Here is a 20,808-nt window from a genome sequence, read left to right on the forward strand (position 1 = left end):
CCAGCAAGGACGAGCCCGTGAAGTAGACGGAGCAACATTGTTTGATGTCACAAAAGTTGTTTTGAATCCTCAGGGACATTTTTAAAGCAGAAATTTCAAGCGCAGCTACAGTTCCCAGATGTTTTTAAATTGATTTATTTGCTTAACTTTTGTTCTGTCTTGATTATTCATTGCTTCATTGTTTATTCACCACGTGCAGTTTCATGAGAATTTCAGGAAACTAAATGAATAATGATGACAGCCTCCTGTTGATCTATACTGAATTGTGCGTCCACGCAGGCGGAGATGAGTTTGGCTTCTTGGAACAGTTGTCATTTACAGAAAGTTGGACTCAGTGTTTTCATCAAAGAGCTCGTTCAAGCTGCAGTGATTCACCAGCTCCTCCATGTGACCTGCTTTTTTTTTGTTGTTTTTGTTTCATTGATTCAGACCCTTGTTTGAACTCACTACTGATTATTCCTGGTAAAAATGGCGGTTGTTCCTTATTTATTTTGTGCCGTTGTTGTCTCTCTACAGTCACATCGATCAGACCACCACTTGGCAGGATCCTCGCAAAGCGCTGCTCCAGATGAACCAGGCTGCTCCGCCCAACTCCCTCCCGGTCCAGCAACAGAATCTTATGACCCCAGCTAGTGGTGCGTACATGTTCACATAAAAGTTAGTTACATTTTACCATAGTAGCTGCATGATATTCTTCATAAGATTCCTTTTTTAAAAGTTCAATTTCTTTTTTTTTTTTCACGTTATTTCCAGCCACTTTCTTTCGTTTCTTCAAATATACATATACCATAGTAGTCGGGAGCTGTCTCGTCTAGTTATTACATGCCACTAAGACTCTGCACCTCAGATCCGTCCATGCAGTTGGAATTTGCCCTAGGTGGAGTAAGACGGAGGCAGAACGTGACAGGTCCTGTCTGACATGTTTGGGAGCTCTGTGACTCACAGAGTTCATCCGTCAACTCTATCTCTGTATTCTCAAATCGTCACTGCTCCGGCAACCTACGAGTAAATAAAAAAAATAAAAAATAACAACAACCTGATAGCGCATACATGTACAATCTACAATCTACAATAAACTGTAATCAAACCCTATTGTTTATTATACTTGTGTAATGCTTCTGTTGTGCAGTGTTGTCAAGGAAGTGAATGAACCAGCAGCGTCTGTAACTTTATTATCTGTGCCTCTGCAGGTTCTCTCCCCGACGGCTGGGAACAAGCTATTACGTCAGAGGGAGAAATCTACTACATCAACCACAAGAACAAGACCACATCCTGGCTCGACCCACGACTCGACCAGCGCTACGGTGAGTTTGGTGCAGAGCGGTGTTTTGATTTGATTTGTTTAGTTTTCAAAGTAAAGAAAACACGTTTGTCTGATTTTATTCAATTTATATAGTTTTATAATTGGGTAAAAGCTACTCAGAATTATAGAACATTTGAAATTAAACTTGGTTTACTTTCCCTAGTAAAAGGCTCTAATCCCCCAACTAAAGTAATAGTGTGATGGATTCTCGCGTGACTCATTTCACACATTTCATCACACGACATTGTTTTTTTTCCCCCGAGTGACGAGTTGCACCGTTGGTTGTCGAAACCACATTTCACCTACACCCCACCTTCAGGATCTGCACCTAACCTTTTGTCAGCCATTTTAGTGCCGGAGCAACAGCTGAGTTGGCCATTAATCCCCCCCCAGGCGCAGCTACACTTTGACAGTTAGCTTTCAGTGTGTGGTGGCCGGGGCCCGGTGAATTAGTGACAGGGCCGCGTTACATGTGTCGGGACTCTGCGGCCATGGGAATGAGCTAATCCCCCCCTTGTGTGCCAGGAAGGCTTCAAGAGATGAAGGTTCCTGCTTATGTCACTCTGACTCATTTACGCTTCAGGTGCCATCCCTTCATTAAAGCAGCGTTCTCCCGGGGGAGCTCACCCTGGTTCGCAAAGTCAACATGTGTGAATCAGCACGCAGCCGGTTATCCTGTTTAGTTTTAGCGTTACTTCTTTTTTCTGTTCTTTTCTTTTTTTATTTAACGAACCCAGGCACAGAAAGGGCAGCTTTTTCCTGTAAGAAATTGTGTAACCTGCTCCGGAGTTAGCCAGGAGAGTTCAAAACAGAGTTGTAAGGCGAGCGGGGGGCAGCTGGGAAGAGATGGCGGCTCCGATCGGCGAAAGCCCTTTGAAGATTTATAAGTCTTGAACACACAAAGCTGCTCGGCCCCTGAAAGTGAGTGAGGGGGGGGACGAGACCATTTTAACTCATTAGATGCCATCAAACTAAATTTTATTCCACCTTTTGAATAAAATCCTCGCCCATCACAAATCTCAGAGCTCATATTTAGACGTGTTCCCACGTTGCTTGTATAATGTTTTTGTACTTTTTCGAAGTTCCACGCTCTTCAAACAACTAAACATTAACTTGTGGCTTGAAGAAAAACCAAATGTTATTCTTTTGAGTCATATCCTTTTCACGTGTTGCGCATAGAACGGTGCTCCTCTGCATCAGAATCCACTCTACCGCTGCTATGCAGGTCTCTCTCAACTATAAGCCAGCTGCTTTGATAATGGAGGCTAATTTGAGCTTTGAGAAGAAAAGCAGCGGAGCGCCTTTAACTGAGTGCTGCTGCCGGCTGGTCTCTCCCCTGCGTGAGGCCCAGTCCGAGCACAGCCCCGTCCTGCTGCAGCTCCAGACAGACTTGAATCTCTGCCAGGCCTCTTTATTCTGTGGTCCAACTCTTAATCTGTTCCAGACCTTTTCAGTCAAAGAACTCCAATGTGAGAGGGGGAGGTTGTGGGGGGTGCGCAGGGAGAGTGAGAGGCAAGGCGAAAGGAGCGGGGGGGGAGAGAAAGGAAAACGCAGACGGGATAAGCATGCATCCTCTTTGAGGTCCAAAGAGGTGGTGAGCAGCGAACAAGCCGTGAGTTCAGAAGGGGGGGGGCTGCCCTGTGAGGGTGTGTTGTTTTCTGCACATACTACTACTACAGAGGAACAGTAGGAAAACACACTCTGGGGGGTGGGGGGGGGGGGGGGGGGGGGTGGGGGGGGGGATGTTGGAGCGCACAAAAAACACAGATTTACTCCGGGAGTGTTCCAGTTTTGCTCTGATGCTTTAACGCTCGCCATTCGTCAAACACATCGCCGCGTTATCCGTCATGTGATGTTTTTCTGCCTCTGCTGTCCCAGTCGGAGAAGTTAGCACCTTTCTTTTTACGGATGTCACCTCCATGACACACTCGTGGTCGGGTTAAAGGGTCGAACCATATTTTCTCACTTACCCTTTAGACGTCAGCATGTATGTAGGGACGGTTTATTTTAGATTTCAACCTCTGATATTTAGGCTGCAACACCCTCTGCACTTAACTCTCAACAAGGGTGAGGAAAACATTTTTAACGGGGGAGAAACAGACGTGCAGTAGATGCTTCGTGTAGCAGAGCACGTCAACAACATGACAAGTTTTACAACGCTCATGATTCACGGTCCTGAACCATGACCAGGATGTGGCCGACATTAACGTGATGAAGAGCGAGAGAAGTTCCGTGTGTCATGTGTCCCCCGACAATCTAGGCAGATATTCGCATAGCCACTTATTTAAAAAAACAATGTTCCCAAAAGCCTACTTTTGATGATTCACACACTTTGAGCAGGTTTTTGTTGGAACTGAAAGAAACAGGCCCTTTTTTTATTTAAGGCTTTTATTTTGAAACTTTTTTTAATAGCGACACCCTCCAAATGAAAGGAGGATGGAATGAAATAAAAAAAAAAAAATTAAAACATAACTACATTTGTTATTCAGCTTAATAAATAAGTTATCTTATAAAAAATAAGTTTATATATATATATAATAGTGTTAAAATAATTCCATGATTGGCTGCTTTATACTCGGTTCTTTTGTTTCCATCTCCACTTCAGAGCCAGGTCAACACAGGCTGGCTTCACTCAGACCTTACAGGAGTGCGATGATAAACCAGTGTTTGCTTTACCTCCAGACTCTTTCTCCACTTATCTCGACGCTTGAAACACAACATTTTCCCAAGGGCCTTTTTTCTTTTCCTTTTTTTTTTTAAGACTTGTTAAAATCGAAATCAGGCAAATATTTACCGAGCCTTCAAAGGTGCTTTGCCCTGGTCACATTGAGAACTTCCCACCGCCGGCACACCCTCCTCACCCTCCTCACCTCTACCTGCCCCAGGTGATCTTGTGGGGTAATGTGGCTGCCGGTGTGATTGCATGATAAGGGGCCTGTGTTGCTGGCTCGTTGTGTTGCAGGAGTGCGTGAAGAAGACAAAAGGCAGACGGCATTAAGTTGTCTCTTATCTGCCTGGCCCACCAGCTATCGCCGCCTGTATGTGCTGCAGACTTCTACCACTCTCTCTCACACACACACACTGCTCTCTGCCTGGACTGGCCTCCTTTTTTAAGCTTTAATCTTTCTGGCCCTGGACTGAACCTGTCCTTCGCTGCTATCTCACCCGCAGATGTAATTCCCTGCCTCGATATACCCATTGTTGTGCATAGTTCTTTTCAGCAACATTAGTTATTGTTTGGTCTGGGAAGTAGTCCTTGACCGAGTGGTTCAGAAGAAATGCAGCCGTGCGATCGCATTGCATTAGTGGATCTCTTTCTATATTGTACAACCCCCCCCCCCCCCCCCCCCCCTTAAGTTGTATAATTGTTCTGCAGCAGGACACAGAGTTCAGTTTATCTATGCATCCATCCATCCGTCTGTCTGTCCGTATATTTTGTCTCCAAGCAGAACTCTAACAAAGGAAAACTGCAAACTCATATTTACGCACGTTGTATTAACCAGAGTAGTAAGACCAGGGAACATTGTGGTTTCAGCACAATAAATCCTCTGGGGAGAGAAATATGAGCGGGCCGCCCATGAGACAGGTTGTAAACAAGGCAGCGTTTAATCCAGATTCATTCAGAGGTAAAACTAAACCTCCAGTGTCATTTGAAATAATATTTGCAGGGGAGGTCCACCTGCCTTTCAGCAACGTTGACATGTATATATATTTTCAGACAGGGAACAGTTTGCCTTTCAAACATGCACAAAACAGCGGGAGCTTCTCTGCACAGGCGCGTTTACAACAGCAACAAATCCTCTGCACTGAAGCGGCTCAGACACTGTGGTGTGTCAGGGGCAGACAGACGCAGGAAGTGATGTTTTAGCTCCGCTGCAGAGATCACCTGATTTTCTCTACAACACGTAGACACCGGCGGCGGCTATTGTCCTCTACGTGTTTTCATTTTTGCGTCAAACTCCTACGGGGAAAGTACGGAGGAGTTCCGTGCATGTCTGAAAGCAGCTTATGAGTTCAGTGTTATCGGAGACATTAGACCCAAGTTGTTTGAAACCAGAATTCTAATTAAACGTGTGGTCTCGTGTATCAGTGGATCACTCTGCGCTCGCCTCCCCTCACTTGTGGACTGCGTCAGAACTGAGGCAGATCCACAGCTGGTGTCCTGATGGCGGAGGGATCCAGCCACAAAAGGCCTCAGTATCTGACAGAGATAAGAAGCGAGGAGGAGTGACACACTCTCCTGTGGATTCGGGTTGATGTGTGTGTGGGAGAGAGGAGGCTGCACCGTGGCTGTGTGTGTGGCTGTGTCGGGGTGGGGTTGTCAGGGGAGTGAACAGAGAGCTGGGGGAGGGAGGGGGGGGGGTGAGATGGAAGGCAGGGCAGGGTGGGGCCTGCAGAGCTTCCCAGGGAGAGCCCTGAGCCGCGGTTCATTCAGCTGGTGAGATAGTGTAAACAGTGATTGAATGGTGATGAGAAAGGTGCCGGGGCGGGCAGGGCAGCACAGGGAGAGGCGGCCCCGCATGAAAACTGTGCCCTCGTCAGGGCTTTGTTTTGGTTGGTGCTCCAAACGCATAAAGCAAACAGCGCTCCCCATTGGTCCCATTACCGTTACACCCCTTGTGGTCAAGCACATTTGCTTGTCTGTCTCCACTACAGTGATAAAACGTGTGACCTACTTTGCATGCATAGATTACAGCATTTGCCGTGCCCGGGCCTTATACTCGTGTTTATTATAGCCTTCCCCCGCTAGAGTAAAGAAAAACAAAGATTTCACTGGGGAGCAGCTGTGTTTTCAGTACACACACGTTTGCTCTGATATTGTAAACATATAGCGAGCTTGTTAGTGCACAATGCAATTACATTTGTTGGGTGAAAGGACTTTGAAGCCGGAGTTAAGAGCGCAGCGGTGTTTACCGATGTTGGTCTATTTTAAATTAACCCTGCCCGATTTGCATAATGTGCTCATATTGCATTCATTAAACCAGCTGAAGTGGCCTCATCAGGCCGGCGTAAGGAGGCCGTCGGTCTTGAGGGATAATCTGCGATTTGTGTAGAAGGAGGGAGAGAGAGAGAGAGGGAGAGCGAGCGAGAGAGAGAGAGAAAAAGCACAATGAAAGGATAAGTCATGACTGATGCAATGTACGAAACCAACAAAGCCTGTCTTAGTCAGTGAGTGGGAGGGGATCAGGTCTTACAGGAATAGTGATTGTTTCAGACACTAGGTGGGAAACTTGTATCCGGCCGTCGCTCGTCCTACACAACCTGCTGCACTGGCTCCGCTCTTTTACAAGTTCACTGTGCTGACAAAGTCGTCAGGCTTGTTGAGCAGTGTTTAAATGCAGCCACGCATTAAAAGATATAGTTACTGGATTATTTATAGACTCCTGAAGACCTTGCATGGAGTAGTATTGTGTTTTTAGCATCCAATTATTTGGAAATTTGAAAAGAACAGAATGAGGAATCAGTGTAACGTTACCAGCTTGGAAAATATATCATGTTAACCAGAAAATGATTGATGCTTGACATGAGGGTTTTTTACCACTACAGAGGAATTCTTAAAATACGGCGGCTTTACATACATGAAAGACAAGGTCAAAGGATCTTCCTTAGAAACTACTAGATAATCAATTTACACTATAAACAAGACCAACTCATTTAAAAAATCCAAATATCGGGTATCACAGGTTTAGGGTCAATGTCCCCTACATTTCCTTTGACATAATGTAGTAACCGACCATTTCTGCAAAGTCTAAACTTGCCATTTAGAGCCTCTGTGTGCAAAGTTCAAAATGAGCACGTGTGTCTGTGCACGACATGTTCTACTGACAGGAGTGACTGATCTGATCTCCCTTTTGTCTCCTCTGCAGCCCTGAACCAGAGGATCTCCCAGAGTGCTCCAGGGAAGGCGGGCCAGCTGCCTCCCAGCATCCACAGTGCAGTCATGGGCAGCAACAATCAGATGCGGCTGCAGCAGATCGAGAAGGAACGGCTGCGGCTGAAGCAACAGGAGCTGCTTCGGCAGAGACCACAGGTCAGGAATCAAGAGTTTAAAAAAAACTAGAAGTAAAGTCTGCACCAAATTGCACAAACGATATCAGATATCATTTAAATGTGCCTGATCCTGCCCCCTGATCCGGATCTGTACCAAAGTTTACTGGGCTCTTCCTTGGGTCATGCCCCACCCCTCCACAAAATCGTATGGAAATCGGTTGAATAGTTTTTGCTCAATCCTGCTAACAATCAAACAAAGACGAAAACAAAAGGTAGTCGAGTATGCAAATGTCACAGGGTCAATACACTTTCAGTCGATCGCAGCTGAGCCGGGTCACCGGACCTGTGATTGCTCACATGTTGGACACCAGCAAACTGTTTATGTAGTAAAACGAGTGAATCAATATGGGTCATATATGAGTCATAATTCATAGGTACAGTGGTGGATCTCTGGCCCCTTTGATGTGTCTTTTATTATCACACACCGCCCTGCACTGAGGAGCTGAGTCATCTGCGGTCACTTGATTGCTTCCTAAAGGGGATGTGTCACAGGGTGGTGCAGCCCAGAACGACAGTTTACTCAAGGTTGTGTCACAACACCAGAAACACAGCTTTATGATTATGAATGGCAGCGCTGGGGACTTTGTTTACCATGAGCGTGGGTTGTTTGAAGAGCCCAGTTTAGGAAGTTGTGTGTGTGTGTGTGTGTGTGTGTGTGTGTGTGTGTGTGTGTGTGTGTGTGTGTGTGTGTGTGTGTGTGTGTGTGTGTGTGTGTGTGTGTGTGTGTGTGTGTGTGTGTGTGTGTGTGTGTGTGTGTGTGAACATGAACCAGGCTGTAAAGGGAGAATGATAAGTTATACCATCCTTACTGAAAGTCCATAGAGCACATGCACTGTGCGCTTTAACAAACCTGATTAGTGTCGGGGAGAAATCTGGTTTCTATAACCGGGGGTATTAAGGGATGAGGAGAAATGTGGTTTGCACAGATTGATTTCTGCGACAGCATCCAGATTTCTTAGTCACGTCAAACAGGTTTCCTACCTGTTCTTTTTTTTTTCTTCTACCGAGAGCATGTGTGCATGACAAAGAAGTCATGCATGTAAACAAAGGTGTTACGAGTAACCGGGTTATACCAGTGCACGTATTCTCATGTCCTGTCTTCCTCTCTGAGACGTGACGTGTGTAAAATGGGGATAAATAAAGAATCGTTTAATGACATGAGGAAAGAATTAAAGTTTTACATATGACGTACAAACGGCTCCAGACAATGAAACAAAGAATGTAGTGGGAAGTAAAAACTGCAAACCTGACAGACGCCTCTATCCCACTCGATTCCAGTAAACCCCCCCAAAACATTCCTGTAACCTTTTTAAGATACTCGATGTTTGGATTGCCGAGGCCACAGTGTTGTAGAAATAAGAGGAAATAGAGTAATCGTTCAGGCTATAGGCTCAAGTAGAGAGTTCAACTTGGGGGCAAAACCTGCCACACCCAAATGTATTCCACATGGCCGTGGAGCAGCAGCAGCGTCGAGCTCTGCTGATGCTGCTCAGACATGCACAATAACAGAGCCAGTAAAACCATGGAGGATGTTTATAGTTTTGTAACCCTCAGTGCTTCACAATCCAAATCAGTTTGTTTATGTGTGTGCAAAAGGGGTTTGGGGATAGATCCTGATCAGGGGACCACCGTCTATAGCACCTTCTCCTAATGAGCGTGAAGTGAAAACTGAAGAACAAAACGGAAAGAAGGTTTTTAATTCATCGTTTTGCCTCAGAAACGTTGACCATTTATAGTCAGTCTCAACCGGAGGGGGTGCTGGGAGAGATCTTGGAGAGGAAACACTTTTTTAATTACAACATCTGAAAGCGAAAACAAATATGGGGAAGAAAGTATCTCATTACTTAACTAAATGAAGGGTGAAGTAAGGCCTTTCATTAATCTTTTTTTGCCAACCACTTAAATTTGAAAAAAGAAGACGTCACATCTCATTGGTTTTCCTCCTTGTCGTCATTTTTGACCCTCACATCCCAGGAACCGTGACGCCGTCATTTCAGCTTCCTGCTCAAGGGGTCCGGAGGGAAAACGCCAACATGACTTCATATCCTCACCCTTATCTGATACAGCATGTGTAGAAAACAATTGTCTCCAACTGTGGCCGCCCCCCCCTCATGTAATCTGACACTCTGGATGAGGGGGAATGGAGAGTCACCATGTTGGAAGGCTGTGTGCAATTCCTCAATTTATCTTGTTATGCAAAGACAGCAGCTCCGACATATTTTCATGAAACTGTAGCTGTGTGTAATTAGCCTCCGAGGTTCGGGGCGGGGTCGATTGTGTCGCTCATGGGGTTTCTCTGTCGTTACCACAGGAGCTCGCTCTGAGGAATCAGCTGCCGACCAGTATGGAGCAAGATGGCAGCACGAACCCCGTGTCCTCCCCTATGGCCCAGGACGCCCGCACCATGACTGCCAACAGCTCCGACCCATTCCTCAACAGGTTGGTTTCACGGATGTCCGTTCCGTACGGCGAAACGGAGAAAGAATTGTTCCCCCCTCGGCGCGGCACAATTGCGAGACACGCGATGTCCGTGCAGGGGCTCAGTGAATCGTGTTCGAGGGAATCTGTGAGCTGGGGCTGTTTGAGTCGGAGCCCCGGTGAGAGCTCCCTCAGTTACACAAGTAGTAAAAACAGAAGGCCAGTCTCTGGGCTTAACCCTCTTCACATGGTAATGACTCATTCAGACCTGCAGCTCCACGCCGGAGTTCACTGCACAATGATGACCTCTGGTGTACGACTGCTGCAACAGAGGCGATGCAGGAACCTAAAATGCTGCTGTAACCCTGCAGGATTAGATTCAAACTATAACACGATTTCCACAGCTTGAGGAGTGAGGACACATGGACTGAGACTAGATGTGCAAACAGCAGTGATCAGGAGGGTTTTTATTTCTACCTCTCCTGTGAAGGCCGCTCGGTCGCAGCCTGGGAAATAATTCATGCTCGTCTGTACGAGGACGAAGTGAGGAAAAGGGCTGAATAGCAAGCAGGCCATGAGAACATGTGGTCCAGTCAGTAGACAGGCCAACCTAATCTCCCCTCCTCCCTGTTGCCTCCGCTCCCCTGCTCTCACAATGGCCTCATTCATCCTGCCCCTGCCATACTCTGCCTACATATTTTTCCTCTGCTAATTAGTATAGGCTTGTCAAATGTCTCCCTCACTCCCTCCTTTGTCTCCTCTGCCCCCTTTTCATTGTTGCCCTTTTTTTTTTTGCGTATGTTCCGCAATCGATGGGCGAATAACGCGCAGCTCGGTTTCAATGGCGTCGCCGTGAATTAGTCGCCAGCGTCGCTCGCACAGATCTAAGTGGTGAAATGTGCACGTATATATACGGAGAAGATCCCCCCCCTCCCCCCAGAGGGAACCGAGGCCACACTGTTATTTTTCAGCCTGTGTGCTTTTAATAACCGAGTGTGTTTCTTGAGGGATCGTTTTTCAAAGTAGGATTGTGACGATCATTAAGGTCGTCCCAAACTCTGCGAAGAGACTGAAAAAGCTTTTATTTTGTTGCAGTTTGGTGAGAATTGAGGATGTTTATTAGCGTCTGTGCAGCTCTTTTAACTTTGTTTTACTTATTTCTGTATTTCCAGCGGGACTTACCACTCCAGGGACGAGAGCACAGACAGCGGCTTGAGTATGAGCAGCTACAGCGTCCCTCGCACTCCAGATGACTTCCTCAACAGCGTGGATGAGATGGACACAGGTGAGGCTGGGAAACGATCACTCGCAGACAGATTGTACGCTCAGTTGGCAGTTTGTTAGGAACACCTAGCTAAAACTAAAGCAGTCACACGTATGTGAATGTGAAGCGGATATCGAGGGTCAAAGTTCACCAGAGTTGAGCTCCAGGCCACGCTGCGCTTTGCTTCAGCACAGGAAGCATTGTTTTATAAGCCTCCTATGACACATAAGCGTATGTGCGACCGTGCTGTAAAACAACGGTTACATATATATAAATATATAAATACAATCAATAATATAGAGCTTTAATTGAGAAAACAAGAGGGTCGGGTGCCGAGGTTAGATTTAGGGTTCGGCTGCTGTTTCAAAGTCACTTTTTCACCAGATTTAAACCAATATTTGTTCACTTTATATTCTCATATTTACCTTCTCCATAAATAATTAAATAACTAAAGATAATGTCATCAATTAAATCCAACCTCCATGAAGGTTATAATTAACACCTAATATAAATTGGTGTTTAGTGGCGTAAAACGTTTTTGGTAACAATTCATCAACAGATTTATAAAAGAAAACGTGACAATGTTTCCTTCGATGTGAAGATCAAAGATCACGTAGTTCCTGCCACTTTTGATCCGTGCTGCATTTTATGAAGAGATGTTTTTAATTTAGCCTATACTGATATGAACGGGGTGAACATGTCTGTATAACAATAAAACGTTCAAAACGAAGCTGTCCCATTGTTCATCATCACTATAGCATCTCTTCCTACCATCTAAATGCAGCAGGAGCCTAAAGTTTCCAGCCATTTGTTAAAGAGTCAAGCAAACTCCTTTTTAATTAGCTGAATCAACTGCAGTTGAGTGTTAATGCCGGAGTTTATACACTGAGCTGATAATGACAGTGATTTTTAATTCTCACCACCATGTGGGTAATGGTGCAGCTCTCTCAAATCCCCTGCACATAATTACCAGCGAGCAGTGTGATGTGACTGGTTCCCTCTCGGCTGCTCGTATTTATGGTCCGCGTGGTTGACGAGTGCGGTTCAGTTATTTACAGAGCCGACTACGTCCTCAAAACATTCTCCACCTAGATAATTAAAGTGTATTCTTTCTTCCCGTTCACCAGGGGACTCTCTTCCACCCTCCATGGCGACGCAGCCCAGCCGCTTCCCCGACTACCTGGACGCCATCCCGGGGACAGACGTGGACCTGGGCACCCTGGAGGGGGAGAGCATGGCGGTGGAGAGCGAAGAGCTGATGCCCAGTCTGCAGGAGGCGCTGAGCTCCGACATCCTCAACGACATGGAGTCCGTGCTGGCAGCTACCAAGATCGACAAGGAGAGCTTCCTCACATGGTTATAGAAGGCCCGGGCGGGGGTGCGCCCTTCCTCCTCTCCCTACACTCTCGAACTGCTGCCTGCTCTGATCTGTGAAGGAGTCATAGATGCTTTTACAAGACATTTCAGCGAGGCCTCTCTGGACTTCTGTCTCGGGCGTTTTTAAAGGCCAGACCTCCCTTTTTAAAAAATTTTGAGGCAGCGTCGTTCTGTTCTTCTCTCTTCACTGGTGTGTTGTCTCTTTTTATTTTTGTCTGTGTCTTCAAGGCTGGCCCATGAACAGACAATTACGCAAGGGTCCCCGAATCTTTCACAGCTCTGTCAGTGAATCTAGGGCGTCTCCACCTAGAGCAGGGGTCGACCCCGTCCCCTGGCCGCCGCCGCCGCCGCCCCACCACACCCCTCAGAGCGGAGCTGGGCACGTACTCCTCTGCAAAGACTGCTCCTCCGTTTATCGCCTGGGGTTCTGCGGTGCCTCTTTTTTTTATTTCTTGCAGCACTACTCTACTGTGTTTGGGACTATTTGCATCTAGCTTAAGTAGCTTTGTATTTTGGCCTTGTAAGTTTCTTTTTCCTTTTTATTTTTGTTTTGTATTCAACGAGCCTGAGAAACCAAAAATGATGTATTCGAAAAGCATAAAGAACAATACTGATTTGGAGTAAAGGCAACGTGTGGCCCAGCTCGGACATGATGGCTTTTGCCCGCTGGGTGGGGGTGGGGGGGTGGGCTGAGGTTTGGAGCCTGGGGACCGACTACATTGCTGCTTGGCTGTGCCAGCAAGTCTAAGTTAAACCTTTGATAGATCAAGTGCCTTCAGTTGTATTTTTTTTTTTTTTGAGACGCGAGCACCACGAACAATTTTTACGAAGTTTTCTGTACCGCAATAAGCATTAGGCTGCGTTCACGAGCGCCAGCCACACTCTTCCTCTTTCTAATGTTTCAATAATCAGAATTGTATTTTTTTTTTTTTGTTTCATAAACACATGAGGGGATTTAGGGAAATAACTTTTTATCTCAGTCTTATCCAAGCCTAATTCGTGATTCATTCTTTGTTTATCTATTTTTTTTTTTTGTGTGTGTGTTCTTTTTATTTTTAGGTTACTACATATGTATGATAGCGTAGATCAAACGGCATTTTGCTTTTGTTCTTCATTTTCTTTCATCGATGAACTTCTACATTTACCGGGGGGGTCGACTGTTATCGCTGCTCCTCACTTCGCCCGAGAACAAGTCGTCTGCCAGGACACGGAATCGATTCAGTTGTGACTTTTTAAAAAAAAAAAATATTTTAACAATCTAGCCGATTCATTTCCTGTCTCTTTTTTTATTTACTATATACATATTGGTGTGATTTGTTTTTTTGTTGATCACATGCAGCTTTTTTACTATCTTTTCCTAAACATTAACCAAAAAAAGGCAGATCTCAAACAGAAACTATAGCTCTTCGATCAATTGTGACAACGTACATTATTATACAACGTTTGAAACCGTCTTCCTGTGAGCACGGGGGGGGGCGGCTGAACGCCTCCGTGCACGATGCTGTGCCGTGTGTGGAAATGAGGGGGTTTGTAAACTACAGCTTGGACAAGTTTGAGCAGGTTTAAGAGTCAAGTCGAAGGGGTGATGCAGAAGGCCGAGGGTTTGACTGACTGGCAGTGAGTTATGTGGATTGTTAATTTTTTTTTTTTTTCGTGGAGTAATTAAGAAAACAATCAAGTTATTATCTCAGTCAGGAATTGTGGTGGCAAATTCCAAAGATGTTTCTTTCTTTTTTTTTTTGTAACGCCGACACTTATATATTTTTGCTTCCATTTTCACCGAGTCCAGAAACGGTTTGATTTGTAAATCAGCCTCTGTATGAACAAACTGTATAAGCTAATGAGGAAAAAAGATGTAGGTTTTTAAGTGTTAACGGGCACGTCTGAGTAGGTCTAGCTGAGAGATTCTTTCTATTTTTATTTGTTTTGTTCTTTTTCTTTTAGACGGTTTTGTTTTGAGTGACTAACCCTGAGATTTAAGGATTTAAGGTTTCAGAACAAGAGAAGCAAGTGTTTTTTTTTGTTTTTTTTTCATCTTCTATAAGCGCTCACATGTTTACACGCTCTCCGAGGAAGACAGTGCGGAAGCCCCGGCGGAGACGACACACCGGCAACACTCTCATAATCATGTTATTTTGATGTTTACACCATGACTACACCTTCTAATTACTGCAGTAACCTCTGAATAATCCGCCTGCCGTGCACGCCCTTGATGAGGCCTTGCAGGATGTCACAGTGATTCTGTTTGCCAGCCGATTACACAATTGGTCGCATTAACTTGATGGAACAATTCTTTTTTTTTTTTTTTTTTTTTTTGTAGATCTGAGAACATGAACTTTTTTTTTTTTATTCTGTTTTTTTTGTTTTTGATTTTATTGATCATTAAATCATGTGTTGACGATGGATTAAGATGGATAAACAGTGTTGGTGAGAACAATGCAACTAAAAAACGAGTGGTACACTGCAGTGCTTGTATTGCACGGCTACAGAGTTTTCATTTTTGATGCAATGATGCATTTTGTCACAAACCTGATTTTATGCTTACTTAGTGTGTACGTGTCGGAGCATATTAGCTGTTGACTGTCAGTGTAGCAGTAGAACTAATCACACAAGTTAAAGGATTTTGTATTTAGAGTTCTTCTAAATGCACATGAAATGATTTATATTCATTAATGATCTATTCATTTTTCGATAGATATGTGCATGTGTTTTAGAAACAATAAATTCTGTTACATTATATCTCTCTCTCTTCATATGATACTTTGAAATTGACCTGAAATAAACTATATACTTTGTGGTAATATTTTCCCCTGCGTGTCAATTTATTCTTTGTATTTGGGATTAAATCATAAACTCATCAATACACATTTTAATTTAATGTTTTTATGAGTTTAGACTACACAACTGTTTGGTTTTCTCAGGAAATTTACAAGCAAATATTATAAACACATATTATGAAACAGGATATACAAGGAAATTATACAAATATGTACAGAAACAATCTAAAAGCCATTGCTTAGCTGCCCTCTGGGTGTTTAAATTCTCTCTGCCCTCTGTTACTCACTGTGAATAACTTAGATATTAATAAGTTTTGTAGCCACAAGGTAAACACAACAATGTGCTAGTACTTGAGATGATGTATGTTGTGATTTGGCACCGTGCAAATGATTCAATTTACAAGTACTTTCGCTTTCGTTATAATCTTCTACGCTCATTTGATTGTTGAATCTCTTTTGATAATGGGATAGTTCTTAGTAGATTTATTGCACAAGTGCTTGTTAGAAACTTAAAGCGAGAGGTTGTAGCTCTTAGACAGTTTATATTATATCCTCATACATATTTCAGTCATTTGTTTTTATTGGGACACAATTGCAGAGTAATATTTCCGTTTAGAAGCTTAGCAACACAATAAGCAAGATGTAGTTACCTACTGTGACTTCAAGAGGGCAGAGTTTGCTCAACTCGACGCCACAACTTTCGATGAAGACTTTCATAACACACGTGATGAAGTACAACTAATAGACTTTGTCATGTAAGTGTCCATTAGGGTTAAGTGCTGAGTTTAGGGTCGTGTGCAGAAGTTAGGTTTAGGGTCAGGATGCGTAAAATCTAAAGGAGTCAAGTAGTAGTTTATATTTTTGGGGCGTCGATTGTACTTTTCACCAAATTTTGGCCTCAAAACATTTGTTTTAAAGTCACTTTTTCCCCAGATTAAAAGCAATATTTGTAAACTTTATATTCACAGATTTAGCAAAAAAGTAATAAACTAAAGATAATGTCACTGTTAACTGTAAATATAAAATTTAAACGTAAATGGTTGTCAAAAGTTGCAGCTTTACTTTTCCAGAAAACACATTTTTCTCCTGACACTCAAATAAACAAACACATCAATAACTATATATATGTAAATAATACACGAGACAACAGAATAAGGGTCGGGAGATAGTTGGAGATTTCTAAATAAATCATTCACACGGAACATGGATTAGAATATGTTTGATTATTAGCATTTATATAGATCATGTTTACTTTGTATCACTGGTTGTTCTCCCCTGATGTCGGCAGCACGATTCCTCTTCATGTAGAAGCTGCTGATGTTTACGCACGTCGATGGTTCAACCGTTAAATCGGACGTGAACACATTTCTTCACCGGCGTCGTCTCTGACATTTCTCCTTTGATAATTCAAATAAAAAAAACACAGCTGGTTTGAAAACACAGTTGCAGGCTCTTGCATCACTTGTCAAGGTTTTTTTTCAGGTTTGTCGACAGCGACGGTGAAACGTAAGAACCTCTCGTGGTTTTATGCCAGAATCACACTTAAAAGGAAATATCTATATGTTAGTATTGTCTGTATACGATGCCTGTGGCAGGGGAGCCATCACTCCTCTGATATTTTAAAACTGAAATTGCTCATTATCATTCGATTGGGGACTGGCTGCCTGGAGTTAAAAAGAACATGTCACACAATTACAATAACTATATTCTATTAAAACAATAAAAAACACAAAAATAGAAATGAAAAGGTTATTTCTGTCTTTGCTGAGTCCATTAAAGAGAAAAAACCCAAAACACTGAATTCAAATCAAGTTTATTAATTGCATGTGTTATAATGTTTTAATACTATCCCAATAATTATTAAATATCACATGAAAAAAAAAAAAAGAATGAATGGTTACATTATTTAAACTGCATCGAAAAACTACCACAGATCGAAAAAAGCTTGAAACAGTACGTAAGAAAAAAATAAAGAATAACATCTGTGTGTGTTTGTGTGGCAGCAAAACGTCTGAAGGTAAATACCATATCATGCTATAGTGGGTGGAGACATTAAACTTGGAGATGAACCTGAAAGCAACACAGCAATGTTTTCTCTTCACAGTGTGAATTTGGTTTCTCGATCCTACAGGACAGCACTACAGCTTGAATATGACCGACCATAACAACAGTGACCGCAAACAGAAGCAGTTTCTTGGGACAAAAAATACCAGGAACCGAAAATATGCTGGAGACAGAAAAAACAGATTTCACAGTAAATACAATATAAAACAATACAGTATTACTTGGATAACAAATATTGTGAGTTTATAAAATCCCATTTTTTTATCATTATTTACAAATGTTTTCTCCTTCCGCCTTACGTACATAACCTCTACAGTTCTGGGCTTTGGGTCTGTCTTTCTTTTTTTTTTTCGTGAACCAAAATTCACTAGTGGCTGCCGAGAATCTCGTCCAAATTTATGTCTTTCATCCAGTCGTCGTTCCCGGAGCCGGACTTGAGCAGAGAGTCGATGAAGTCTGAGTCTGTGTTGATGCCGGGGACGGTGTTGTCTCCCTCGGGCAGGAAGTCAAAGGTCAGGCGGCTGGCTCTGTTGTTCTGGTGGTAGCCGGCAGAGCCGGGGCTGGGCTCGGCGAAGTTCCCCGCCGGCACCCTCTGTTCAGGGGAGGCCTGGTTCAGGCTCCCCACCGCCGATGGGGAGCCCATGATCGGCTGGTTGGGCCTGGGCCCCGTGTCTCTTATGGAGGGGTTATGAGGGAGCATCCCTATGTCTGGCGCGACCTGGTTCGGCGGTCCGATGTGCCGCTGTTGGTACGGATGGTTTGACATGTCCAGCTGCGCGCCCTGCGACTGCAGCGGGTTGGGTATACGCCTAACGCCAAGTCCAGCTGTCAACTGCTTGTTGGCCGAGCCCCACCCCATGTTGACATTTGTCATCAAGCCTCCGAGACCCTGCCCCGGGACCCCGGAGGAATGCAGGTCAGCTGTCGTCCTCTGATGCTGAACACCTGCTACATTGTTCATCCCAAAGGAACCTGCTTGCCCGTTCGGTCCCAGGAACCTCGGTTTATTCTGATTTAGTCCAAGCGAGTTCTGGTTGTTGTGCTGCTGGAACTGGCCGATGCAAGGAGTCGGATGACAGTCGGTGCCGATGCCAAATCTGCGCTCCGACGGCGAAGGAGTCATCTTCGAACCGGGCCCACTCGGGAGGTGACAGGCCATGGACTGCAGGTCGTTCTCGGGGCCATTGCTGGAAGACGGGGACGAGTTCTGACCTAAAGAGATCGAAGAAAAACTGGTTATGAGCATGAAAAACAATCACATCGATAATTTCTGTCCGATCAGAAATGGAAATACCTGTGTAGATGTTTCCTTGCTTGAGTCCCACCATACTTCTTGACTGCTTGTAATCCGGGGGGGGTCTCGTGAGGTGCCGGCTGAACTGATCATGAGCGCTGTCTTTGTCCTGAGAAAGAAAAACACACAAAAGTTGCAAATATAATCAATAATTTCTCACAAATCATCGCTGCTGTCTGAACTGCTCACGAGTTCGTGATCTTACTGGGTTGCCGATGGCGAGCTGTTGCTGGTTGAGCTGCCTCTGCATGGCTGGCGTTTTGCTCGGGCCTTTCTGCTGGAGGTTGGGCGCCGGGGCTCGAGGCTGCGACTGGGCCGACATGACCCCTAAGCTCCCATTGATGGGCAGCCTGGGACCAGGAGGAACGCCCTAAGAGGAGGACACACATTGTTTCACATTAAAGTCAACAGCAAATACGCCTTTTCTGGGCAAGTGAAAGAAAAACATGCAATGATGGAGTTTGGCCACGAGAGGGCAAAACTCTACAAGGCATTTTTAGATCTGTGTCAAAGATGCTATGCAACCTCCAGAATGTGGTCAAGGCGACTCCCTCTGCAGATAAAAAAGGGAGACTTGGTGAGAGGATTTTTCTTTTTTGGAGGGTGGGTGGGTGGGGGGGGAGTGGGAGGGGGACTGCGAGCCCTCCTCCTCAAGGCCTGCGTCTCCCTTGATAATTGAGTCTAAAGAGAGTGGAAAGAATCCCTGAGACAGCAGAAAATGTGTGCCGATAGGGAGTAGAAGCGCCAGCACCATGACTACCTCCATTTAAGCTCTCCTTTACTGATCACTGTTGTGTTTGGCACGGAGACATTCCCCCCTCCAGAAAACCCATTTGGCTCCTGACACTATCACACTGATTAAAACGTTGTAGTCGGCTGCACTCAAAGGAAATTGAGACATCCAAACCGTCTTTTTATTTGAAATCGTGTCCCGTGCGTTTTCGCTTTCAAAGCTTTCACCATCTTGGCATTTGAGATGTTACATATCCTTGTAATGCATTTTTTTTTTGCACACGCCATCCATACCCTCCAGAAGTAAAGTGCTAAACCGGTCTTTCTTGTGGACACAAGGACACTCTCACCACGCTGGGGCTTCGACAAAGTGCAGGCATTTGTCACGAATGAGGTTAATGTGCACAAAATCCCAGTCAACACAGGCTGTGTGTACAGTGTCAGTCATTGTGTTGACTTTAAATATTTCCCAGGGTGAAGTGGATTAAATCCAACAGTGCATTTAGCAGAAGCTATTACTTAGGGAACAGATTCTTTGCTGAGGACGACTCACTACAGGGTGGTGACTCTGTGGTCCCAGAAGAAAAACCGAAAGAAAAGAGAGGGAAGTGTGTGTTTGTGTGTACGTGCATGTCTGTGTGTGTCTGTGAGAGTGAGAGAGAGAGTGTGTGTGCGTGCGTCGGTGAATGATAATGAATGGGGGCTGAAATATGGAGAACTAACGAGCCAGGATTAGAGAGCGAGTGAAGTTGAAACTCATCAGGAGTCACAAGCCATTTCAGATGAGCTAATATTCAGCTTCCTCGCCTGAGCTCAACCCACACAGCAGACCGAGCATGGCAATGAGGTTACACAGGGACTAAAACATCAAAACAGTGGTTTCTCCTGTTACTCTCCGAAAGCGCAGTGGCTGGCTTCGCCTCGCTGTGAGCGGACTGTGAGAAACCGTGTCCATCACAGACATTTTCCCCCCACAGAGGTACACTGGAGAGGGCTTGTTCCATCGCCCGCTGTAAGACAAACCCAGTGAGGGGTGTTCTAGCATGTACGACTGAGTAATCCTCTCTGTCATCCTCATGTGTCATAGAGCTGTTTTCCGTGTTTTTCACCCCCCCTTCTCATTCTTCACAAGCTTGTTGTAAATGAATACCACATGTGGCTCGGGCCTCAGAGAAGGAGCGGAGTGATTTAGTCTCCCATCCTGCGGCAGTGTAGGCAGCTGACAGTGATCCAGGCCCAGCCTCGCCGGCTCTCACACGGCACTTCCTCCAAGTCTGGACTCGGGACGCCGGTCCCCGGGGAGCAGCTCGGCATCTGGACTTGGCCGCGGCTCCCTTTCCCAGGAAACAAGCACTCCCTTCACTGCGCTGCCGGAGTGACCCGGTGCAGAGGCTCAACCCTCGTGGCTCAGCCCTTATCCCAACTGAGGGATGTGGTGCCACCGGGATGATCAACAAGCGCCGCAGAGACGTTATTTACATCAAGAAGAGCTTCGGCTTGAGTTGCACTTACAATTCGGGGGTGTTTC

The 20,808-nt window shown here is 44.9% G+C and overlaps 2 protein-coding genes across 2 annotated transcripts in view; one reads left to right on the forward strand and one right to left on the reverse strand.

Moving 5' to 3' along the window:
* yap1 (Yes1 associated transcriptional regulator) overlaps window positions 1-15,214 on the forward strand; it is a 28,694-nt gene extending 13,480 nt beyond the window's left edge. Inside the window, exons 3-8 of the mRNA XM_034605212.1 lie at window positions 517-635; window positions 1,191-1,304; window positions 7,171-7,334; window positions 9,666-9,793; window positions 10,945-11,057; window positions 12,164-15,214. Of these exons, the coding sequence (XP_034461103.1) occupies window positions 517-635; window positions 1,191-1,304; window positions 7,171-7,334; window positions 9,666-9,793; window positions 10,945-11,057; window positions 12,164-12,399 (874 nt within the window). The 3' untranslated portion in view covers window positions 12,400-15,214. The remainder of the gene's footprint in view (window positions 1-516; window positions 636-1,190; window positions 1,305-7,170; window positions 7,335-9,665; window positions 9,794-10,944; window positions 11,058-12,163) is intronic.
* A 2,073-nt stretch (window positions 15,215-17,287) lies between these two features.
* Window positions 17,288-20,808, reverse strand: part of zmp:0000001236 (mastermind-like protein 2) — a 40,707-nt gene continuing 37,186 nt past the window's right edge. The window contains exons 3-5 of the mRNA XM_034605211.1: window positions 18,754-18,918; window positions 18,549-18,657; window positions 17,288-18,466 (exon numbers count right to left, since the gene is read on the reverse strand). Coding sequence (XP_034461102.1) covers window positions 17,622-18,466; window positions 18,549-18,657; window positions 18,754-18,918 — 1,119 coding nt within the window. The 3' untranslated portion in view covers window positions 17,288-17,621. The remainder of the gene's footprint in view (window positions 18,467-18,548; window positions 18,658-18,753; window positions 18,919-20,808) is intronic.

Source organism: Hippoglossus hippoglossus, chromosome 13 (assembly GCF_009819705.1).
Source record: "Hippoglossus hippoglossus isolate fHipHip1 chromosome 13, fHipHip1.pri, whole genome shotgun sequence".
NCBI lineage: Eukaryota > Metazoa > Chordata > Actinopteri > Pleuronectiformes > Pleuronectidae > Hippoglossus > Hippoglossus hippoglossus.